General features: G+C 35.8%; 1 protein-coding gene across 2 annotated transcripts in view; it reads right to left on the bottom strand.

The window, feature by feature from the left end:
- Positions 1 to 25,429, bottom strand: part of ITFG1 (integrin alpha FG-GAP repeat containing 1) — a 300,650-nt gene that overhangs the window by 56,133 nt on the left and 219,088 nt on the right. For both annotated transcript variants that reach the window (XM_070451356.1, XM_070451355.1), the window contains exons 11-13: positions 22,505 to 22,655; positions 19,850 to 19,958; positions 1,827 to 1,870 (exon numbers count right to left, since the gene is read on the bottom strand). In XM_070451356.1, the coding sequence (XP_070307457.1) occupies positions 1,827 to 1,870; positions 19,850 to 19,958; positions 22,505 to 22,655 (304 nt within the window). The remainder of the gene's footprint in view (positions 1 to 1,826; positions 1,871 to 19,849; positions 19,959 to 22,504; positions 22,656 to 25,429) is intronic.

Here is a 25,429-nt window from a genome sequence, read left to right as displayed (position 1 = left end):
TCAAATAAAGTAATCAAGGAGTGAATGGGAGGCAGGCGTATCACCTGCAGAAAAGCCCAGAGGTGCTGGGCTGCTAAGATAACCATTGTAAGAGCAGCTCTGCACGCTGCACTTTACTTGCGTGACTTTCTCAATGACTATTCTCCACATGATGTAAATTTAAGATATGGAGAATGGGAGCACTAGTGATCTCAGAAATACAAATACAACCTGCCTTAAGCAAATGGCCTTTTCTACCAATTTTTCTGCTAGAACTTGTCAGTAAAATGAGTCGGTTCAGTTTCAACTTCTGTAAAGTTCTTTGCTTGACTAGGGTAATGAAAGAGCCACATGATGGGAATATCGTCAATCAGAGAAAAGAAGAAGAACAAAGGGTCTGAATGTTTGTTTCATAAACTGGGTAGACATTTCTTGAATAACCAAGTTAATCTTTGGCCTCCAATTAGTCAGACTTGCACTTAATTAAAGGACATTATTTTTATTAGCAGTTTCAGATTTACAGCAAAATTAAGTGGAAATTCCAAAGAATTCCCATGTACCCTCTGCATCTCTCCTCCTTAGACCTCCCCTTCAAGATGTTCACATTTTTGATATGAAAGCAGATATGTCTGACCAGGTACTCATGTGGTACTCACAGTGGTTGTGGTGACAGACCTCCCCTTTAGGATTGAGACAATATTCCCTGAGCTGCTCCAAGTATTGGTTGAGGATAGCTTACAGCTGAGTTCTTAACCTAAAAATTGTTCTCAGCCAAAGGGAGCTGGCTTGTATAAATTATAACCCCTTCCTGGGGACTGCCTGCATGCAATGTCTGATTGATGCAGAATACAAAGGCATGGCCCTTTTGCTTCAATCTGGGCCATCTCTGAAAAACCATCTTTGCTTCACAGCTCACAGACCAACTTCTTCTGACAGTCTTCATTACTCCAGACGTCTTACTCTCAAGAAGAGTCTAGATTAAATCTTTGCATGCAAATCTCTGGGTCAGGGATTCCAAATGTCTTAAATATAGGACGTTTCCCAACCGTACATAGGACGCTGATGATGAAGCAATGCTTTAAAGGTGTGTTAAAAATATGAGGCTATAATCAGATAACCTAATTCTGTGTTTTAGTTACACTACTTAATGGCTCTATGACTTTGGATAGTTTATTTCTCTGAGCCTCAAGTTTCCTCATCTTTAAATTCAGGATAATTCCTTATGTAACAACGGTTACTACAAGGACTCAAACAAGAATATACCAACACACACACAAAGACACACATGTGAATGCGCTCATGCTTTTAAATAAAATGTAGTATTCTTATTACAATTTAAATGAGTTGAAAATTTCTTATTATTTTCACATTTGTTATTTCATTGAAACATTCCACTAGACAGCAAGTCAATATTAAGATTATACCAAAAATTCATTACTTATCTACTGTATGCTTGATCCTGTGCTATGAGTGAGGTATTCAAAGATGGTATGGTTCTTGACCTCAAGGGATTACAGTCTGGGGAAATGCATTAAATATGAACAGATAAAGTGTGACCAAGTATTACACATGTGAAATGGCAGCAGGATGCCCAGAAATGATGGGAGCTGTGGTCATTTCTCCAAGTGTATCAGAGAAGATTCATTAAGGAAATAAACCTTGAGATGAGAAAGTTTTTAGGAAAGGAACTTTATTCCTAGTAAACTTTACTTGAGCAATGAAGGACATTTCAATCACTTCTAAAAGTAACATCAATTTGATTAAACCTATAACAACTATTTTGTGTGTATCTATCATGCAGAGAACTTTAACAGAAATATTTACAACTAAGAATTAAGGTTACTTACTGTTATCTTACGAGGACAGTCATTAGAACAGAGACCACTAAGAACTGTGGAAAAATTAAAAAAAGCCTATTATTACTGTTATAATGTAAGCTTATATTTAAAGTGAGCTCTAATTTTCCCCTAAAATCTATTAATATGCCCTATTGATTCATGATCACAAGTAAAAATCAACCCAGTTTCTTTAGATCCGAGTAAATTAAATTTCTGTTGTTCACTTTATGCCAGTTATTTCAAAAGCCTTTATTAAGCAGTCAAGCTGATGCCATTTTTTGAAATATATAGGTGATATAATTAATTATGTATATATAACATATCTCTTGGCCCTATTTCCCAGCTGGTTAGCTACATTCCAAGGATGGCTTAGAATCTGACAGAGAAGTACAAACCAATTAAAACTTATACTGAAAAAAACCAAATAGAACATTTAATACTTCATATCTCAACCTAGACTGTTACCATTTATCTATTCAAATTTTCTGGGTCAAAGAATTTGGGCACCCTTTGATAACTTTTATGGAAAATATAACTACATATGCCAACAAATTTGGAAAACTCAGCAGTGGCCACAGGACTGGAAAAGGTCAGTTTTTATTCCAATCCCAAAGAGAGGCAATGCCAAAGAATGCTCAAACTACCACACAATTGGGTTTATTTCGCATGCTAGCATGGTAATGCTCAAAATCCTTCAAGACAGGCTTCAACAGCATGTGAACTGAGAACTTACAGATGTATAAGACAAACTAGATTCAGAAAAGGAATAGGAACCAGAGATCAAATTGCCAACATCCACTGGATCATAGAAAAAGCAAGGGAATTGCAGAACAACATCTGCTTCACTGACTATACTAAAGCCTTTGACTGTGTGGATCACAACAAACTGGAAAATTCTTCAAGAGATGGGAATACCAGACCACCTTACCTGCTTCCTGAGAAACCTGTTACTCAGGTCAAGAAGCAACAGTTAGAAACAGACATGAAGCAACGGACTGGTTCAAAATTGGGAAAGGAATGTCAAGGCTGTATATATTGTCAACTTGCTTGTTTCCATGGGGTCACAAAGAGTCGGACATAGCTGAGCAACTGAACAACAACCACAAGGATATCTGAATATTCTTTCTATAACTAATATAAGCTTTGAAACATAACTATACTACTACCACCTCATGCAAACTAATTTCTTTGTAAGAAGGCACACTTTATGTGCTATTAAATATTTTATATGTTATAAATTAAAGGAAAATAGCTGATAATACCACTCAGTAATGAATTGTATGAATAATAATTGTGATTACTGGCTAGTTAAATATATCCATAGGAAAATGGTTCTTTATGTTTATTTATACTCCACAAATGTGAAATGATAATCATTCTAACAGAAATCTTATACTTGGGAAGGGTATATAAAATGCAAAGGCATTAAGAAATGAACATGACATATTTCATCACAAAGGAAAATGCCTGTTTATTTACTAGAAAGCATTTATATTAAATATGACCCAAGGAAACAGTGAAAAAAATATTTTATACCTCCAAATCAGTTTTTAATTGTTTAAGTTCCTTACCCCAGCACAGTGCCTAGTTCTCACTCTCTTATTCTCAAACACTCCATGACCTTACTTCTCCCTCTCCTTTTATTAAAATTAATTTACTTGTTTTAATTGGAGGCTAATTACAATACTGTAGTGGTTTTTGCCATACACTGACATGAATCAGCCATGGGCTCAACTCTAGGCAGACATTAGTACTTATTTTTCACTTGTCCTAAAATGATCTTCCTAAATCTTCATTAAAACATTATCTTGCTAAACAGTACACTATTTACTCACAAGTCTGTCTTTGTACCAGTATGAAAGTTCTGCACAATTTTTATCATGTTTTTAGGGCCTAGCCAAATCTATTACTCAATAAATGCTTGTTAAAAAAGGTAAAAGATGGATTATTCAATAAATGGTACTGGATAGTTGGCTACTTGGAGGAAAATAGTTAGACTTTTATTCATAACATGAAGATTACACTGGGCAAAAACATAACTAATATAAACAACTCTTATGCTTCAGTAATAAAAAGCCAACCCAGTTAAAAAATAGGCAAAGGATCTGAATAGGAATTTCTCCAAAGATGATATAGAGATACAAAAAGCTCATAAGAAGAGGCTCAGCATCATTAGTGATCAGGGAAATACATAGCAAAATTACAATGAAATGTACACAATTCACAATGTCCACGAGGTGGAAGCAACCCAAACGAATGTCCATTAGCAGATAAATGCCTCTGAGCGCACTCTGGGAGATAGTGAAGGATTGGGAAGCCTGACATGCTGCAGTCCATGGGGTTGCAAAGAGCCAGACATGACTCAGAGACTGAACAACAGCAGCAGCAGCAGATGAATGAACAGACAAAACTTGGTATACACTCAGAAGAAATTTAATTCAACTTTAAAAGGGGAAGAAATCCTGTCACATGTTATAACATGGATGAACTTTGAGGACATTATGCTAAGCAAGCCAGTCATAAAAAGACAAATACTGTATGATACCACTTACATGAACTATCTAAGTTTCTCAAATTCAGAGAAACAAAGTAGAATGGTGGTTACCAGGGCTTAGGGGGAGGGAAAGAGGACAGCTGTTAAATGGGTGCAGAGTTTCAAATTTATAAGATGAAAAAGTTCCGGAATCTGGTTCACAACATGAATATACTTAACACTACTGAACACTTAAAAATGGTTAAGATAGTAAATTTTACGTTACTTTTTTTTTTTAACCACACACGCTAAAAGGTTAAGATTGTAAACAAACAAACCCATAGTGAGATACTGGCTTCCCTGGTGTCTCAGTGGTAAAGAATTCGCCTGCCAATGCAGGAGACCTGGGTTTGATCCCTGGGTAGATCCCTGGAGAAGGAAATGGCAACCCATTCCAGTATTCTTGTTTGGGAAACCTCAAGGACAGAGGAGCTTAGTGGGTTACAGTCTTGTGTATCTCATTTGTTTGTTGTTGTTCAGTTGCCAAGTTGTGTCTAACTCTTCGCGACCCCAGGGACTGCAGCACGCCAGGCTTCATATGCATTAGAATGGGTATGATAAAACAGTCAGATTACAAATTTGGGTGAATATGTGGAGAAGCTGCATATTCATACATTTCTATGGGAATGTAAAATGGTCCAGCTGCTTTGGAAATGGCAATTCCTTAAAAAGGTGAACAAAGAATTCCCATTTAATCCAGCCATTCCATTCTTAGGTATATATCAAGAGGAATTAAAATATATGTCCATACAAAAACTTGTACATGAATGTTCACAACAGTATTATTCACGATAGCCAAAAAGTAGAAATCATCCAAATGTCTATCAACTGATGGATAAACAAAATGTGGAATATTCATATAGATATTTGACAATTCATGTGGATATCTGACAATAAAAGGAATAAAGTGCTGATGCACACTACATCAAAGGTGGATCTTAAAAACATTATGGTATATGAAAGAAGTCAGTCACAAAAGACCGCATATTTTATGACCCCATTCATATGACATATCCAGGATAGATAAATCTATGAATACAGAAAGTAGTGGTTGCCGAGGACTGGGGGTGGGGGATTGATGGTGGCAGCTAAAGGGTACAAGGTTTCAGGATCATATGGTAGCTCTATTTTTAGTTTTTGCTATACTGAGTGAAGTAAGTCAGAGAAAGAAACATAAGATATATGCAGAATCGAAAAAGAACTGGTACAAATGAACTTATTTACAAAACAGAAACAGACTCAGACTTAAGAGAATGAACCAGGAGACCAGGGTGGGGGTGGAGGGGGGAAGGGATAAAATGTTTGGAATTGAGATGTACCTACTGCTATACTAGGACCTACTGTCTAAAACCAGGAACTCTGCTCAATATTGTATAACAACCTAAATGGGAAAATGATTTGAAAAAGAATAGATACATGTATGTATATAACTAAATCAGTTTGCAGTACACATGAAACTGTCACAACATTGTTAATCAAGTATACTCTAGTATAAAATTAAAAATTTCTTAAAAAGGGTATAGGTTTCTTCTGTGGTGATGAAAATGTCTGTGGTAATATTCGCACAATTCTGTAAATATGCTAAAAGCCATTGAATTGTATACTTGAAATGGGCAAACAGCATGATATGTAAATTACACCTCAATAAAGCTGTTACAAAATAAAAGATGCCATAAAATTTAAAAAATGACAAGGGGCTGTGAACTTTTTAAAAAAATACAGAGATACTTGCTAGTATATAAAAAGTGTCTAGATATGGATGAGGAGATGATAATCTAATAAAAACAAAGGATATAGAGAAGCAATATCCAGAAGATAAAGTACAAATAATAGTAAAAAAACCAGGATGAAAGATACTCAGCCTCACTAGTCAGGAAAGAAAAAATCAATTTTATACCCTAACAGAAAGGAAAAAATGAAAGCCAATAAAAATGTCTGTAGGAAAAACAAAACCAAAGATAAATGACAAACTATGAAGAATATTTACAAAATATATCACAAAAGATTAATTTAATATATACTATGGTATAAATCCATTTATAGAAATAAAAGTACAAATGGCTCTTGAACATATGAAAAGATGCAGAACTTTACTCAGTATAAGAAGAATGCAAAATAAGACAACACTTTTCACTTTATAGTTGGCAAAACTCAAAAAGTTTAATAATCTTTTGGGTTGGTGAAGGTGTTAGGAAATGTGAATTCTCCTATATAAAAGTAGAAGTGTCAACATCAAATTTTCATGAAGGGATATCTGTTAAAATAAAAGATACTTACAAATTCAAAACCAGGCAGAATTAATCTAAGGTGTTGGAAATTAAATTACTGGTTACCTTTAGGTGAACTGGGCTAGTAGCAGAAACGGTGGGCAGGAGGAAGCTTCTGGTTGCTGGTATCATGTTTTTCTTGATCTGGGTGTATTCACATGTGTATATTTACTTTGTCAAAATGTGCAGACCTCTGTACTTATGTACACTTTTCTACATGTATAGTTCAACAGAGTTTATTTTAAAAGTGTACATATATAATTTTTTAGTAGTTCCATTTTTAGGAATTTATTCTACAGGTATTAATTATAATAACAAGAGAATGAAAATAAACTGGTATCTATCAATAAGAACTGATTAAATTATGTTGTATTCATACTGTTGTTGTTGTTCAGTTGCTAAGTCATGTACGACTCTTCGCAACCCCATGGACGGCAGCATGCCAGGCTTCTCTGTCCTTCACCATCTCCCAGAGTTTGCTTAAATTCATGTCCACTGAATTGGTGATGCTACCTAACTGTCTCATCCTTTGCTGCCCTCTTCTCCATTTTCTGAGAACCCATGAACATGAACAGTATCCATAATACATGATACTGTTTGATAGTTAAAATAATGAGGTAGCTCTAGACTATATTGTTAAGGCATAATCTCTAAGATACATTGTTAAGCGGAGAAAGCAAAGTCTAGAACTACCATTTATGTAAAATAAAAGCATATAAACACATGTGTTTGTTTAAGTGCATAAAATATCTTGGACAGACACAAAGAAGAGGTTGCTTTGCGGGGGAAGAATTGGACCACTGGGAAACTGTGCAAAAGGGACTTACTTTTCACCATTATAGACTCTTGTATTTTTTTCACCATTTGCATGGTGAAAAAACAAACTTATTAAAAAAACCAAATATCTTAGTGAAATAAAAATTTAGAGTGCTCAGATGAATATGTGGTAAACTGGACAGTGTTATGTTGGTGGGATATAAATGTCTGTGATCTTTGGGAAAGGTAATTTAGTATTGTCTATTAACACTAAAGCAAGCAGATTCAACCAGTCCATCCTAAAGGAGATCAGTCCTGGGTGTTCATTGGAAGGACTGTTGCTGAAGCTGAAACTCCAATACTTTGGCCACCTCATGCAGAGAACTGACTCACTGGAAAAGACCTTGATGCTGGGAGGGATTGGGGGCAGGAGGAGAAGGGGATGACAGAGGATGAGATGGCTGGATGGCATCACCAACTCAATGGGCATAAGTTTGAGTAAACTCTGGGAGTTTGTGATGGATAGGGAGGCCTGGTGTGCTGCGATTCATGGGGTTGCAAAGAGTTGGACATGACTGAGTGACTGAACTGAACTGAACTGATTAACACTAAAAACACAGCCTCTCAACTCATCAAATCCATGTAAATGAAATACTAGAAACTACCTATGTGTCCACTAAGAGTGAAAATGCTAAATAAATTATGGAACGTCTATAGTTTTATGGAATGACATGGAGCTATTAAAGCATGAAAGTGAAAGTGAAGTCGCTCAGTCATGTCTGACTCTTTGCGACCCCATGGACTGTAGTCCATCAGGCTCCCCGGTCCATGGGGTTCTCCAGGCAAGAATACTGGAGTGGTTGCCATTTCTTTCTCCAGAGGATATTCCTGACCCAGGGATCGAACCCAGGTCTCCCACATTGTAGGCAGATGCCTTGCCATCTAAAGCACAAGACTACCTACAAGTTTTGACATGAAAGGGGGTTTATACTCTCTTGCTAAGGTAAAAAAAAAGACAAAGATATGTTCAGTAAGACTATATTTACAAATGTATATGCTGGATGAATTTTATAGATACAATATTAAATAAAAGAAGTCAGACACAGTATATACTGTATGATTACATTTATATGACAGCTAGAAAAGGAAAAACTGTGGTGACAGAGATCAGAACAGTGGTTATACTTTTGCAGGGAATATAAGGAAGGGACCCTTCTTGGGTACTGGAAGTATTTTATTTTGATTGGAGTGTGGCTATAGGGAAGGTACCTATGTAAAATCTTATCAAGCTATGCACCTGAACACCCATTGCTACAACTGTATTTCTACTGTCTTGTCAGCTCACACCTAGATGTCTGTATTCCTAGGTGGTTACTCTTGTCAAAGCCTTCAGGTCAGAACATCAATTTTTTTAATGAACATTTATTTTTTTCTTCTGGACACTGCTGTAAAATTCATCTTCTTTATCTGTACACTTGATCGCAGACTTTTTTGATGCAGAATTTAAATAGTAAGTGTGACAGATAATCTTATGTGCCAACTTGACTGGGTCATGAGGTGTCCAGGTATTTGATCAAATATTATTCTAGGTGTGTCTGTGAGGGTGTTGTCAGATAAGATTAACATTTAATCAGTAAACTGGGTAAAGTGGATTGTTTTTTGTAATGTGTGGGCCTCATCCGCCCAGGTGAATAGAACAAAAGACTAGCCTCTCCTGAGGAAGAAGCCTCCTGCTTGATGGGTCCTCAAACTAGAACATCACCTTTTCCAGCCCGATAAACTGGACACCATTCTTCCTGGTTCCACAGCCGCCTGATGGCCTTGTGACTCAAAGTGGGACACTGGCTCTGCAGATTTTGGACGTGCCAGCTTCCATAACTTTATGAATTAACTCCTTATAATAAATCTTTCTTTTTCTCTGTGTTCTATTGATGTTGTTTTTCTGGAGAACCTTGATTAATTCAGTAAGTCTCTGTAGTTATTGGGTCACTGACAAAATCTTTTCTTTGCCATAGGTGCCCATTTATCAATGATGCTATCAATATTCTCTCTTATTAATCTTCAACAGAGTACATGGAGGTGAGTTAGTTTATACTTCTTTCTATCTGCTCATTCTTGATTACTACGATCATGGCCTCGCCTTCCTAGAATGTTATACCACTACTCATTTTGGTTTTTCCAAACCTTAACCATCTTTCAAGGATCTAGGTTCTCAACTATCATCTTCACAGAAGACTTCTTTGATCTTAATAATCTCATATACATATAGTTCCATTAAACATTTGAGTATAAAGTTCTTTTCACTGTCCTTTAGCTATTATACGTGCATACATCTTCCTCTTCCAAGTTGACAGCGATAGGTGGTTGCTACATAAATAGATAGATCCTCACTGAGAAAAACTAAGTAGCAGTCAAAGTGAAGACAATAATGTGCAAATGTGGGAGAAGATACTGGATATAGTAACTGTAAGTGCTAATAAACAGATCTACAATATTTCCAAAACTCCCTTCATACATTCATTTTTGTAGCAACTTTACTGAGATATAATTCACATACCAGAGCATTCACCCATTCAGAGGGTCCTATTCAATGGTTTTTAGTAAATTCCCAGAATTGTGCAATCATAAACATAATCAGTTTTCATCACAATAAAGAAACCCTGTACCTTTTAGCTGTCATGCCTCATTCCCACCCCTGGCCCAAAACAACCACTAATCTACCATTCACTTACTATATATATTTGTGAATACTTTTCTAAAATAACATATGTTATTTGAGAAAAAATTTAAAAATATAGAGAAGGAAGAAGGAGAAAATAAAAATCACTTTAACCCAACTAACCAGATACTGTTACCAACTTATAATCCACTGTCATGGACTGAATGTTTGTACCAACCTATCCCCAAAGCTCATATGCTGAAGTTTCATATATGCTCTTCCTTAATCTTCACAGCAAGGCTGTGAAGTAAGTCTAATTACCCTCCTCCTCCCATCCTTTTTTCTTCAGGAGCAGAAACTGAAGCTTGGGCCAGTACATTACTCAAGGTCAGAAAGGGAATGACACTCTTGAAAGACCATGCGGTCACTAGACAGTAACTCATTTAAAAAACACATTATCCTATATTTATATAAGATGGGAAATCAATGAACCATTGAATTATTTTCTGTACAAAATGTGTGTTTTGTTTAGCATAGTTGAGAGTATTTATTAAAAATTACATGGGTCTCTTTCATTTTATATATTGCAAGATAAAAACTGAGCTCCTGTATCTATTTTTGTTTTTAATAAGACTTCCTCTATTAAATTTGAAGTTTCACACTGTAGTGTGTAATAGGATCATAATGAGAAGATTTAAATGTATCATAGATATACATATCATACATATGTCATATATATTATATAGGTATATCTTGTTTTACTGAGCTTTGCATTATTACACTTCTCAGACATTGTGTTTTTTTTAAATAAATTGAAGATTTGTGGCAACCTTGTGTCAAGCAAATCTGTCAGCGCCATTGTTCTATCAGCATTTGTTCACTATGCGTCTCTGTGTCACATTTTGGTAATTCTCACAATATTTCAAACTTTATCATTTGTTACAGTGATCTGTGATCACCCATCTTTGATGTTATTACTATGACCTGCTGAAAGTTCAGATGATGCTTAGCATATTTTAGCAATAAAATATTTTTTAATTATAATTTTTAAGACATAATGATGTTGAACAGTTAATAGACTAAAGCATAATACAAACATAATTTTCATAGGCATTGAGAAACCAAAAAGCTTGTTAACTCACATTATTGTGATACTCACTTATTGCAGTCATCTGTAACCAAGTACCTGCAGTATCTCTGAGGTGTGTCTGTACACATATATGTCTTATAAAAAGAGTTGTCTATATAATACAGATAGAATATGCATTTCCTTGGATTTTGCAACTAAAGACACAAGAAGGAATAATACTAATCCTTGGGCTTAATTAATGTTATTGTTTAATTAAGAATGTTTATTGTTTAATATTGTTGATAATATTGATAACTGTTTAATTAGGAATGCAGAACTCCCAAATAAAGGTTAACTTGTTCTTAGCATGAAATTATTATTTCACTATAAAACAACCTGACCTTTTTTTCAGTGACATCTATATGGGTACTGCAGCAGGAAAGGCATATTTAGACTCTGTCATTTCTGAGCTGCACTCACTGTGTATGTTTGACATAAGGCAGAAAAAAAAAAATGTTTTTGGCTACTTTCAGCTGTTATATTGCTTTTGTTAAGGAATGCTATAGAACACTGAAATTTTACTTAGCTTTGGCTTTATCTCTAAATCCCTCTGTGACCCTCCTTTAGTTTTACCATTAAAAAAAAAGGAACACACCTACTCACATACATACATCTTACTATTTTTCTCCTTTGAACTAATAAAATTTTTAAAAAGTCTGAAAAGCATTAGGTTTCTTTAAATAATAGACTATAAAAGGAAAATTTTTATTTTCATTTCTCTTCTCATCTTAGTATATTAATGTGACAGGTTCACAGTACGATTTAAACATACCTTTAATGTTTAAACATATTATAATTAGATGTAGTTTCTTCAAAAGGAAAGAACTGAATCAAATGTTGCTGAGAAACACAATATAGCATACATTTTATATATGTTAGTAGTTCATCTTCTGTTATTAACAGGATTTTTGTTGTTGTCAGCTTCAGTATATATCAGATTAATCATACTAAAATCTATATAGGTCATTAGTGCTCACCAAGAACAAATCCCAAAGTAACTACCTGATACTAACACTGGCTAACAACCTGAAGTTCAGCTCTTTTTAGGCTTTTTAATCATGCAGTATAGGATATTCCATTAAGCATGGCCATCTCTTGCTGTGTGAGCCAATGCAAACCAATTCACCTTTCCTTATTTTAAAATAATTTATAAGGTTTACAAAAACTTCCAAACCCTATGATTCCAAACAGGATCTATCTTGCTTCGGGTGCTTAACACTCTGACCTGGCACAGAGGGAAGTGGTCTGGTTTTAAAGGTTTCTTTGTATAAGTTTGCTCACATACAAGAAAATTATCTAGAAAAGTAGGAGCCTTGAAACAGTCAGAGTCTGAATGAATGAGGCTGAATCATGGATGACACATGCTCTCTAAAGTCAGATATGAAGAAAAGAACCAGAAGTATAACTTGTTGTTTTGTAAGCTGAATTTTCTTTCTCTTTCTCCTTACAAAATATGTAAGATTATAATATTTTGAAAAGTTATACTTCACATATATTGTCATTAAAAATTATCATGTATAGGTATTATTATATGGGATAACACATGCAAAATACATAGAGGACCTGGTACATGTTAAACAATAAATATTAGCTAGTCTTATTTGTCTTTAAAAATAAATTATAGATTCTATCATTATGGATTCCAGGATTTAAAAGCATCAGCCTTCATTGTTGCAGCTACTTTTGAAACTTTAGGAACTAGCAGAATGCTCAGTGTTCAGAGTAGTTGTATCTAGTAAGTGGTAAAGATCACAGCTTTTTAAAAATATTAATACTTTTCCAGATTTTCCAAATGTTTTTACAACAGGCTGCCTTATTTTTATAATGAAAAAGCAAAGTAAATACAAAATTAAAAAGTTACAAATAAAAAAAGAATAATGCCTTAAAATTCTCTTACATAATCAAAAGGAAATGTTTTTTATAAATGTCACTATGAAATTACTATTTTAAGACTCCAAGTGTCAAGCTGAGGAACAAATAAAAAGTACCAATAGTGAATTAAATCAGTGCAAGAATGTAATATCCTCAGTGACATCAAAATAAAAATTCCATCCTTTGTGCTTTAGTTAGGAAAAAAACAAAACAAAACAAACAACTCCTAAATGTTCCAAGGTAGAAGTTATTATTATAGTAAAAGCTCAATTCCTAGAAGGGGGACAGTTAAATTTTTTGTTTAAAACATATGGCTATAAGTATAATAAAGGCCTTCCCAGGTGGCACCAGTGGTAAAGAATCCACCTGCCAATGCAGGAGATGTAAGAGATGCAGCTTTGATCCTGGGGTCAGGGAGATCCCCTGGAGGAGGAAATGGCGAGTTAGGAAGATCCCTGGAGGAGAAAATTGCCCCCTACTCCGGTATTTTTGTCAGGAGAATCCCACAGGCAAAGGAGCCTGGGGGCCGATCGTTTCAGTTCAATGCAGTTCAGTCGCTCAGTCGTGTCCGACTTTTTGCAACCCCATGGACTACGGCACGCTAGGCCTCCTGGTCCATCACCAACTCCCTGAGTTTACTCAAACTCATGTCCATTGAGTCAGTGATGCCATCCAACCATCTCATCCTCTGTCGTCCCCTTCTCCTCCCGCCTTCAATCTTCCCCAGCATCAGGGTCTTTTCAAATGAGTCAGTTCTTTGCATCAGGTATGGGGTCGCACAGAGTTTGACATGGCTGAGTGTCTGAGCACACGTAAGTACAGTAAAACATTTTTCATAAGCAACTATAACAAAAACTGGGAACAGCTAGAACACATAAAAGGGCCTACTATGGGAAAGGGAAATTTAACAGCATAGCTTTTATTGTTGTTGTTGTTTACTTAATGAAAAGACCCTGATGCTGGGAAAGACTGAAGGCAAGAGAAGGGGACGACAGAGGACGAGATGATTGGAATGCATCAATGACTCAATGGACATGAGTTTGAGCAAGCTTTGGGAGATGGTGAGAGACAGGGAAGCTTGGCATGTTGCAGTTCATGGGATTGCAAAGAGTTGGACATGACTTAGCAACTGAACACCACCAACAATATGGATACAACATAATTTAATCAGTTCTTATTGGTAGATAGTTTATTTGACTGAGCAACTGAACAAGTTGGTAAGTTGTGCTCTGACTCTTTTGCTATGCCATGGACTGAAGCCCGCTAGGCTTCTCTGTCCATGGGATTTCCCAGGCAAGAACACTGGAGTGGTTGCCATCTCCTTCTCCAGGGGATCTTCCTGACCCAGGGATCAAACACACGTCTCTTGTATTGGCAAGCAGATTCGTCACTACTGAGCCAACTTGGAAGCCCCAACAGGACAGATAACTGGTATATAATTTCTGCCTCCTACTATTTGTGGTTTTTTTTTTTTTTTTGGCCACTGTGAGCTTCTTGATATCAAGAACTCTTTTTTAATTCTTTAGTTTTGAAGTATCTCATTTTTTTTCTTTTCTTAAAATTTATTTTTTAATTGAAGGATAATTGCTTTATAGAATTTTGTTGTTTCCTGTCAAACCTCAACATGATGTTTCTCATTTTAAGTTGTCAATAAATGTTTTCCTACTAACTATGTGTCCTTGGTTGAGCCATAGTCTAGTTTAAGGATTTTTAACAATTTCATCAACTTTTATAACTTATTAGTATTTATAACCACATCATAAAGGTCTAAAGAGATTTATTATAGCATTTTATAATAATATCCCTTTAAATAAACTGTTCTAAAAAGTAATTTCTAATACCCTTAGACTTTAAAAACCAAAGTTGTTTAAAAAAGATTAATGAAATTTAAGAAGACAGCCTAGTCACAGAGTTAAATGAAAAACTGCAATTAAAATGTTTAATGAGATATGTGCATTACTGGTTATTAGCTTAAAACATGACCAATGGGATGTGCAATCTGTAAGTTTTCTTTAAAATGACAATGCTCAGGACCTTAACACTTCATGCTAAACCACACTATACATTATAGTCTTTGTATACTTAAAGATATTTCAAGTATAAAACTTTCACTTCCAGTTTTGTAAACCACACTATACATTATAGTCTTTGTATACTTAAAGATATTTCAAGTATAAAACTTTCACTTCCAGTTTTGTGATTCAGTTTACATTAGCTACTTTAGACAAATGCCCAAACCAAAAAAACCCTGCAATAATTGTGCATAAACATTGTAACACTAAATAAATGTACAGGTTGGGAGAAGAATGATAGAAAGTCAAAACTAAAGGTCAGTACTGTATAATGGTTTTAGTAACATTTGAAATGGAAAAGTCTTGCCTGGATTATGGGTGGCTATTCACATTCATTTCTCTGAAAATGTCTTTAGTTTTTTTTTCTTAACACATGAATATAAAGCAAATATCATAATCAAATATCACATGTGAAATAAAGACTCCCATTTCAGCTATTCTTGTCATTTAGACATTATTTTAGACTGTATATAGAAAACTTTTTATCTGTCATTGATTATCTATCTTTCATTCATTTTTAAAATTAAGTTAAAAATTAATTTAAATTAAATTGTTTAAATTAAAAAATTCTGTGCTTAATAAAACATATTTTAAAACATACCAGTACTCAGAAAGTATATTAACCTATGTATACCTTTCTGAAAATCTCTTGAAGAAACACCCCAGAATTTGAATGAAGAAAGGTAAACATGTGATATATAAATATATGATGACAGTAAAGCTAGTGAAACTTGTTAAGTTTAAACAATCATTGCTAACATGGCTATAAATTGTTAAGGATTTAGAAAATAGAAGGTACAAGAGGTAAAACCATATGAATTGTGAAATTTTTTGTTCTATGAAAAATGCCATTGGTAATTTGATAGGGATTGTACTGAATCTGTCGATTGCATTTGGCAGCATAGTCATTTTCACAATACTGATTCTTACTACCCAGGAACATGGAATATCTCTCCATCTGTTTATGTTGTCTTTGATTTCTTTCATTAGTATCTTATAATTTTCTATATACATTCTTTTGTCTTCTTAGGTAGGTTTATTCCTAGATATTTTATTCTTTCTGTTGCAGTGGTGAATGGGATTGAGTCCTTAATTTCTCTTTCTGATTTTTCATTGTTACTATATAGGAATGCAAGTGACTTCTGTGTATTGATTCTGTATCCTGTGACTTTGCTAAATTCATTGATTAGCTCTAGTAATTTTCTGATAGTTATCTTTAGGGTTTTCTACGTATAGTATTACGTCATCTGCAAACAGTGAGAGCTTTACTTTTTTTCCGATCTGGATTCCTTTTCTTTCTTTTTCTTCTCTGATTGCTGTAGCCAGGATTTCCAAAACTTGTTGAATAACAGTGGTGAGAGTGGATGCCCTTGTCTTGTTCCTGATCTTAGGGGGAATGCTTTCAGTTTTTCACCATTGAGAATAAGGTTTCCTGTGGGCTTATCATATATGGGCTTTACTATGTTGAGGTAGGTTCCTTCTATGCCCATTTTTTGAAGAGTTTTAATCATAAACGGCTACTGAATTTTGTCAAATAGATGGCTAACAAACACATGAAAAGATGCTCAACATCGCTCATTATTAGAGTAATGCAAATCAAAACTACAATGAGATATCACCTCACACCAGTTAGAATGGCCATCATCAAAAAGCCTACAAACAATAAATGTTGGAGAGGGTGTGGAAAAAAGGGAACACTCTTGCACTGTTGGTGGGAATGTAAATCGATACAGACACTATGGAAGACGGTATGGAGATTCCTTAAAAAACTAGGAAGAAAACCACCGTATGATCCAGCAATCCCACTCCTAGGCATATACCCTGAGGAAACCAAAGGTGAAAAAGACACATGTACCCCAATATTCACTGCAGCATTACTTACAATAGCTAGAACATGGAAGCAACCTAGATATCCACTGATAGATGAATGGATAAAGAAGCTGTGGTACATATACACAATGGACTATTACTCAGCCATAAAAAGGAACACATTTGAGTCAGTTCTAATGAGGTGGATGAACCTAGAGCCTCTTATACAGAGTGAAGTCAGAAAGAGAAAGATAAATATTGCATACTAACACATATATATATGGAATCTAGAAAGATGGTACTGATGAATTACTTGCAAGGCAGCAGTGGAGAGACAGAGGTAGAGCCTTATGGACGTGGGGAGAGGGGAGGAGGGGGTGAGATGTATGCAGAGAGTACCATGGAGACTCACGTTACCGCATGTTAAATAGATAGCCAACAGGAATTTGGTGTACGTCTCAGGGGACTCAGACAGGGGCTCTGTATCAACCTGCAGGCGTGGGATGGGGAGGGAGTGGGAGGGAGGCTCAAGAGGGAGGGCACGTATGTACACCTATGGCTGATTCATGTCGATATTTGACAGAAAACAAAATTCTGTAAAGCAATTATCCTTCAAAAAAAAAAAAGGTAAAACTAAGTCAATCATCTAGAAATAAATTTCCACATTATTTCAACAAAATCTGGAAGCAGGCAGGGGAATAAAAACTTTTGAAAGGTCTCATCTTATTTGGGAAGTGAAAGGTGAAGATACTGTTAGAATTTTAACAATCCAAGGAAATACAGGTTCATGTATGTTTGTTAGAAATTTGCGTTAAGTATTAGTAGAATCAGAAATGAGAAGCTCTAAAAGCTGACAGGAATAAGAGGAAAAAAATTAAGAGCCAGGAGCTAGTTCTGATTCAGGGGAGTTAGGGAACCCCTCCAATTCTGTAGCCCAGAAAGTCTCCTGTCTAAAGAGCATTCTGTGGATCTGTGCTGTTGTGGGAATCAGTAAGGACACGGACAGAAGGTTAATTTTATCCTTCTGCCTGTGCAGAAGACCTAAACAGACATTTCTCCAAACAAGACATATAGATGGCCAGGAGGCACATGAGGAGATGTTCAACATCTCTGGTTATTAGATAAATGCAAATCAAAACTATAATGAGATATCACCTCATACCTACCAGTATGGCTATCATCAAAAAACCCACAAACAATAAATGGTGGAGAGGGCATGGAGAGAAGGGAACCCTCCTACAATGTTGGTGGGACTGTAAATTGGTACAGCTACTATGGAGAACAGTATGGAAGTTCCTTAAAAAACTAAAAACAGAGTTACCATATGACCCTGCAATCCCACTCCTGGGCATATGTCTGAAGAAAAACATGATCTGAAAAGATATATATATACCCCAATGTTCATTGCAACACTGTTTACAGTGACCAAGACATGGAAGCAACCTAAATGTCCATTGACGGAGAATGGATAAAGAAGATGGGGTAGATATATACAATGGAGTATTACTTGGCCATTAAAAAGAATGAAATAATGCCATTTGCAGCAACATTGATGGACCTAGAGACTGTCATGCTAAGTGAAGTAAGTCGGACAGAGAAGGAGAAATATCATATGACATTCCTTATATGTGGACTCTAAAAATAAAGGATACAAATGAGCTTACTTACAAAACAGAAAGAGACTCACAGACTTAGAGAATGAACTTATGGTTGCCAGGGGGAAGGAAGTGGGGGAAGGGATAGTCAGGGAGTTTGGGATGGACATGTACACACTGCTATATGCAAAATGGATAACCAACAAGGACCTTTTGTATAGTATAGGGAACTGTGTTCAGTGTTATATGTCAGCCTGGATAGGAGGGGAGTTTGGAGAAGAATGGATACTTGTGTATGTATGGCTGAGTCCCATGGCTGTTCACTTGAAACTATCACAACATTGTTAATCAGCTATACTCCATACACAATAAAAAGTTTAGAAAAAAATAAAGTTACACAGAATAAAAATTTAAAAATTCCCCTGGAACTAATAAGTGAGTTGAACAAGGTTGCAGTATATAAGATCAACGCACAAAAATCAACTGTATTTCTATACATTAGAAACAAGTATGTGGAAACTAAATTAAAAACACAGTGACATTTATAATCATGTCAAAGAAAACAAAATACTTAGGCACACACTTAAAACATGTTCAGGATCTCTATGATGAACGTAAGTGTTAGGTGGAGGAGGTGGCAGATGTAGAGTAGAATGCCAACTAAAAAATGCAGCAGCGTTGGAAACAGAGAACTACTCATTGACAACTGTCATATAGAAGGCTGATTTAGGCAGGAGTTGTCAATGGATTCTAAAACTTGTAAAAATTTCATATGGAGAAAGTATATTAAGTATCAGAATACCTCTCCACAAAACACTAATCAATTATAAAGGGGGAAAAGTTAATTTAAGGTGGGAAAACTAGCAGTCATCAAGATGACCAGATGATCAAGGGTATCATCATGGTGGTGGGACAGGTCAACGTCATGTGCTTCTTGATATGATGCATTGAAAGGCCACAGCATAGGTTCCAACAAATTCCATGTAGTGAAGTTTCTGCAAAGAATGTGTATCTTGAACTGGGTAAAGAAGAAACAGGGTTACACTATAGAATGTAGGCCTGTATTCTTTAAAACTGCTAAGGGCATGAAAAGGAACTGTCCAGACTGGAGAAGATGTGACAGTAGTATTCCTGAACAGACTTTGGATCAGAAAGGAAAAAGCCATTGTTGGGACAGCTGGAAAAATTTGAACAGGGTGGTTGTATTGTACTGAAGTTGATTTGTCTGCTTTGGAGAGTTGTTACACAGAAGCATTTTCATCCTTTGGAAAATGTGCATTGATAGAATACAAAATCAGATGTTAATACTTAATAATAAAGCATATAAAACAAATACTCACCAATGACTTTGACAAAATAAGCATCTGCTTCAAAGTTATTTTTTAGGGTATGGATGGCAAAATCACTTTTTGTATACCCTTTGCTTAGTACTACAATGTCCAAGATTCCCTGGAAAAAACATAAAAATGGTAAGAACAAACTATTGGATTGACTGAAAAAAATGATGAAAATGCATGACATATTTATCATGTAAATACAGACCTTACTTATTAAACTTGATATTTAAAATAAAAATACTATTAAAAATATAAAACCTAGAATATTAAACTATAAATAAAATGAAAAAAAAACCTATAATTTAAATCTCTGAAGATAAATGTTACTCTTATGTATTTCCTTCCAGGCTTATCTGCATGAATTAAAAAAAAAAACTTATTTATTTATTATTCATGGTGCTGGGTCTCTGTTGCTGTGTGGGCTTTTCTCATTGCAGACAGCCTACACACCACAGTACTCTCCAGCTGCGTGCGGTGTGCAGGCTTCTTATTGTGGTAGCTTCTCTTGTGGAGCACAAGTTCTAGGTTGCGTGGGTTTCAGTGGTTGTGGCTCCCAGGCCCTAGAGCACAGGCCCAGTAGTTGTGGCACTTGGGATTAGTTGCTCCACAGCATGTTGGATCTTCCCAGATCAGGGATAGAACCTCTGTCTCCTGCATTGGCAAGAGGATTCTTTACCATTGATCTACTATGGAAGCCCCATGCATTAATTTTTAAAGGCCTTTGACATGGATTACCGAAGTGTTTCCAATCATCAGAGAAAGAAGGTAACTTTTTATTTGCGCTGGTTCTTATCTCTTTTCCTAAAAAAGTGGAAAGCTTTGCTAATTTTATTGGGGGTAAAAAAGGTGCTCATTTAAACTTTCATTCTGCTGACTCTTAATGAGGTCAATCATTTATCCTATCTTTTCACATGTTAGTTAGTTAGTGTTAGTTACTCAGTCGTGTCTGACTCTTAGCGACCCCATGGACTGCAGCCTGCCAGGCTCCTCCGTCCATGGGATTCTCCAGGCAAGAATACTGGAGTGGGTTGCCATTTCCTTCTCCAGGGGATCTTCCCAACCTGGGAATTGAACCCAGGGCTCCTGCACTGCAAGCGGATTCTTTACCATCTGAACTACAGGGAAGATCCATATTTCACATTAGATTTTTTTACTCACATCTTTTTGTTTTTTCTGTAAGGTGACTTAATCATGTTGTTTTTCCAGCAGGAGTTTCTGGTGACTTGTATCAGTTTCAATAAACCCTTTTTATGTTATGAGTGTGGGCTTCCCTGGTGGCTCAGACGATAAAGAATCTACCTACAATGCTGGAGATCTGGGTTCAATCCCTGGGTTGGGAAGATACCCTGGAGAAGGGCATGGCAACCCACTTCAGTCTTCTTGCTTGAAGACTCCCCAAGGACACAAGCGCCTGGCAGATTATGGTCCATGGGGTTGGAAAGAGTTGGACACGACTGTACAGCCTGTTATGAATGTGGGTTTCCCAGGTGCTAGTGGTAAAGAATCTGAGTGCCACTGAAGGAGATATAAGAGACATGGGTTTGATCCCTGGGTTGGGAAGATCCCCTGGAGGCAGCCATGGCAACCCACTCCAGTATTCTTGTCTGGAGAATCCAATGGACAGAGGAATCTGGCAGGCTACTGTCCATAGGGTTACAAAGAGTTGGACATGACTGAAGCAACTTAGCAGGCACACACGCATGTTAAGAATGTTAATTATTTAACTCTTTCATAGCTAATTTATCTCCTAGATTTAGATGCAATTTTAAATTTCATTTATGGTTTTTTTAATGTACAGAAATCAAAAGCTGATTTACAGTTAATTCTGTTGATTTTTCCTCTTGTTATATTTTTACCCAATTACTTTTAGGCTTGGAAATTGCTTATAAAAAGTCAAAAAAAAAAAAAAAAAGTCAAACAACACAAGAGTTGGTAGCAGAGAGACAGAGGAAAACAAGGACCTGGAAGATACTTGTAATTGAAGATCAGCCTCCTATGAAAAGCAACTGGGTTTGGGTCCTCCAAATAAAACCAACTGGGTTAGCATTGGACATAGTTGTCCTGATGGAGATTTAACTTTTTAAAATAATCAAGTTATTTTACAAGGATATATTGTGACATATTAACTCTGGAATTTAACGCATTTTTATCAGAATTTACTTTTTCCTCCAAAACTGGCTTTTGACATTAGAAAGAAGAAAACCAGGACCCTGTGTGCCTTTCCCAGGCCACCTGGCAACTGAGGACAGTCACAAGAATCTGGGGCAATAGATCCCACCTCCAGTTCAAGAGGTTAAGAGAGAGTACACACTCAACTCATTCTTCTGTGATCCTGTTCAGGTTTAAGGGTTTGTCATCTGTCGGCTGTTGTTTTCTCTATTTGGGGACATGCACAATTGCCGTGAGCATATTTCTCTAGTGATTTCATCTAAACAAGCATAATATGAGATAAAGATGCTTTCATATTTCACTGTTCTGATCAGCCAGTGGTATCAATTAATTTGTTCTTTCTGTCATTTAACTTTAAAAGGGATTTTCTTTAATTAACTCGTTTGCTTTCATTATCTCATCTATTGTCTGGTTAAATAGGGTGAAGTGAAAATGAGACAAGGTAGAAGGCAATTAGATTCCAAACACACAGAAGAGCTCTGAACTCACATCTTCGTAAATGTCAAAGAAGGTGGCAACCACTGCATCTCTGATTTGGTTTAGGTCCATCAGCTCCCAGTAGACTTTAAACATACGATGTGCCCCCTCACAGCTTGCATTATTACAAGGGACATTCTCCAGTAAAAAGGCCTGCTGATTGCTGTGAGACAAAGGAGAGGTATTTAGTTAATAATAAAACATATCAGTGCTGAGTAACATCAACTGTGTTATATTTCCTAGAACCAAAGAGATGGTAAATGATATCTACTGAAGAAATATGAAAAAAATCTCAATGTCTTAATAATTGTTGTCCTAAGTCATAAAAAGCTTAAATTGTTGGCTATCCTTTTTCAGCCTTTGGCAAAAATCCTCAGGTTAGTCAGTTGTTGGCCTCTCTCTCTCCTTTTTTGGTTCCCAAGTCTCTCTCTGTGCTCTCCTTTGCTGTTCCACAGTCAGTGAACCCAGTGTTTCATTACTGAGTTCCTGGACACTGTCATAATCCCTTTAGACGTGTATAACTCCTCAGGTGAATAGCTGCATTTTAACTGGAGACTCCTGACATCCCTAAGTCTTACAAACCCTAAGCAATAAGTCTACAATGATAGAATTTTAGCTTCCCAGATGGATAGTAGGCTGAGCACCTTTCAGATAAAAGATAGAAAAAAAACCACAACAACAAACTATTGTATTTTGCACAGCTATGAAATCCTCCCTTTTGACAATCTTACTCTATAGGCAATGTGCTTATGAATTTAGATTTTGGAATCAGACTACCTGGATCCAAATTCTGTTTCTGTCATTTAGAAGTTATGTGACCTTAAGAAAGTTATTTTACCTCTTAAAGACTCAGGTCCTTATTTGTAAGCTGAGTAATAAGTACTTATAGAATTGTTACAAAAAAGAAATGAAATACGGACTGCAGAGCACTTAGAACAATTCCTGCCATCCAGTCCAATCTTAGTAAAAGTGTTTATACTGTTATCACCACTGTTATTAAGTAGTGTAACACCATGCCACATAAACATATTTTCTTTAAATACAGAAATAACTTTAGTAAATAGTGTGATTTTATAAAATGACTCCTGTATTAGGCATTTTCTAATATTTACATTCCTTAATGTCCCTTTATGTTACATAGAAAATAATAAGCTAAAAGGTTTAAATTTTATTACTGTTCAATTTTCTCTAATAATTATTTTAAATAAAACTATAAAGACATTTCTTTTTTCATGTGAAAATATTATTTTGGGTATTACTTTGGGTTTGGGCATTTTAGAAAAGAAAGTTCTACTGTAAGAAAGGTAAAATATTTTAGTGTTCAAGAGAGTAATGAAACACAAGTAAAATATTTGTTTGATGTACTTAATATATGATTGGTTTCACAGTATTTTCCTAGTTAAAAAATTTTAAAACAAATAGTTTAAACTTACAGATTACAACATTTACATGGAACATTTTGAGGTGGCTTTGATCAAGACCTAACATATAATAATGTTCTTCCACCAGAAGGAAAAATAACTTCTACTTTGTCTCCTAATAACTGATTTTAAAATTCTATTTTGTAATGTTGGTTGGTGCAAAAGTAATAGTAGTTTTGGACTCTGGATTTTAAATCATTATAATTAGGCTCAAACACATCTTTATTAATAAAAACCGGAGCCATTTCAGTCAAAACATTTTTTCCAACAAGAAATAAATTTGCTTATTCCTATAGCATAAAAATCTGTGCTTTGGGAATTGACAAATTCTTGGAAAGCCTCTTCCGCCTCCTGTTGCTTGTGGAAGCATTTTCCCTGCAAAACGTTGTTGAGATGCTTGAAGAAGTGGTAGTCGATTGGCCGAGAGGTCAAGTGAATATGGCAGATGAGGCAAAACTTCATAGCCAAATTAGTTCAACTTTTGAAACGTTGGTTGTGTGACGTGTGGTCAGTCATTGTCGTGGAGAATTGAGCCCTTTCTGTTGACCAATGCTGGCTGCAGTGTTGCAGTTCCTGGTGCATCTCATCAATTTGCTTAGCATACTTCTCAGGTATAATGGTTTTGCTGAAATTCAGAAAGCTGTAGTGGATCAGATCGGCAGCAGACCACCAAACAGTGACCATGACCCCTTTGTCAGTGCAAGTTTGGCTTTGAGAAGTGCTTTGGAGCTTCTTCTCAGTCTAGCTATTGAGCTGGTGGATATCGGTTGGTGTATAAAATACACTTTTCATCACACTTCACAATCTGATCGAGAAATAATAGTTCACTGTTGTTGCCTAGAATAAGAGAAGATGATACTTCAAAACAACAATTTTTTGGTTGTGGTCAGCTCATGAGGCACCCACTTATCCAGCTTTTTCACCTTTTCAATTTGCTTCAAATGCCAAACGATCATAGAATGGTCGATGTAGCGTCCTTCAGCAATTTCTTGTGTTGTTGAAAGAGGATCAGCTTTGATGATCCTCTCAGTTGGTCGTTGTCAACTTCCAATGGCCAGTCACTGTGCTCCTCATCTCCTTTGCAAAACTTGAACCACCACTCCACTGTATGTTCATTAGCAGTTCCTGGGCCAAATGCATTGCTAATGTTGCGAGTTGTCTCTGCTGCTTTACAACCCACTTTGAACTCGAATAAGAAAATTGCTTGAACTTGCTTTTTGTCTAACATCATTTCCCTAGTCTAAAATACATATAAAATAAACAGCAATATTTCATTAGCAAAATATATAAAGCAAGAAATGCACCTTAGAATGATGTATAACATAACCACATTTATTTAAGAATATATTCCACTATCAAATGGCAAAGTTCAACAGTGCAAAACTGCAATTACTTTTGCACCAACCTAATACCTTTTTACAGGTATTTACCCATCCAACCCTTTAAGCTAAACAATTTTACTATATATTTCACAGAAATGAAGAATACTCTATGTTGTTATTAAATAATATTAAAA

This window comes from Odocoileus virginianus, chromosome 20 (assembly GCF_023699985.2).
Source record: "Odocoileus virginianus isolate 20LAN1187 ecotype Illinois chromosome 20, Ovbor_1.2, whole genome shotgun sequence".
In the NCBI taxonomy this organism is placed as follows: domain Eukaryota; kingdom Metazoa; phylum Chordata; class Mammalia; order Artiodactyla; family Cervidae; genus Odocoileus; species Odocoileus virginianus.
The sequence above is the reverse complement of the archived record's forward strand: the minus strand, read 5'-3'. Positions and strand labels throughout refer to the sequence as shown.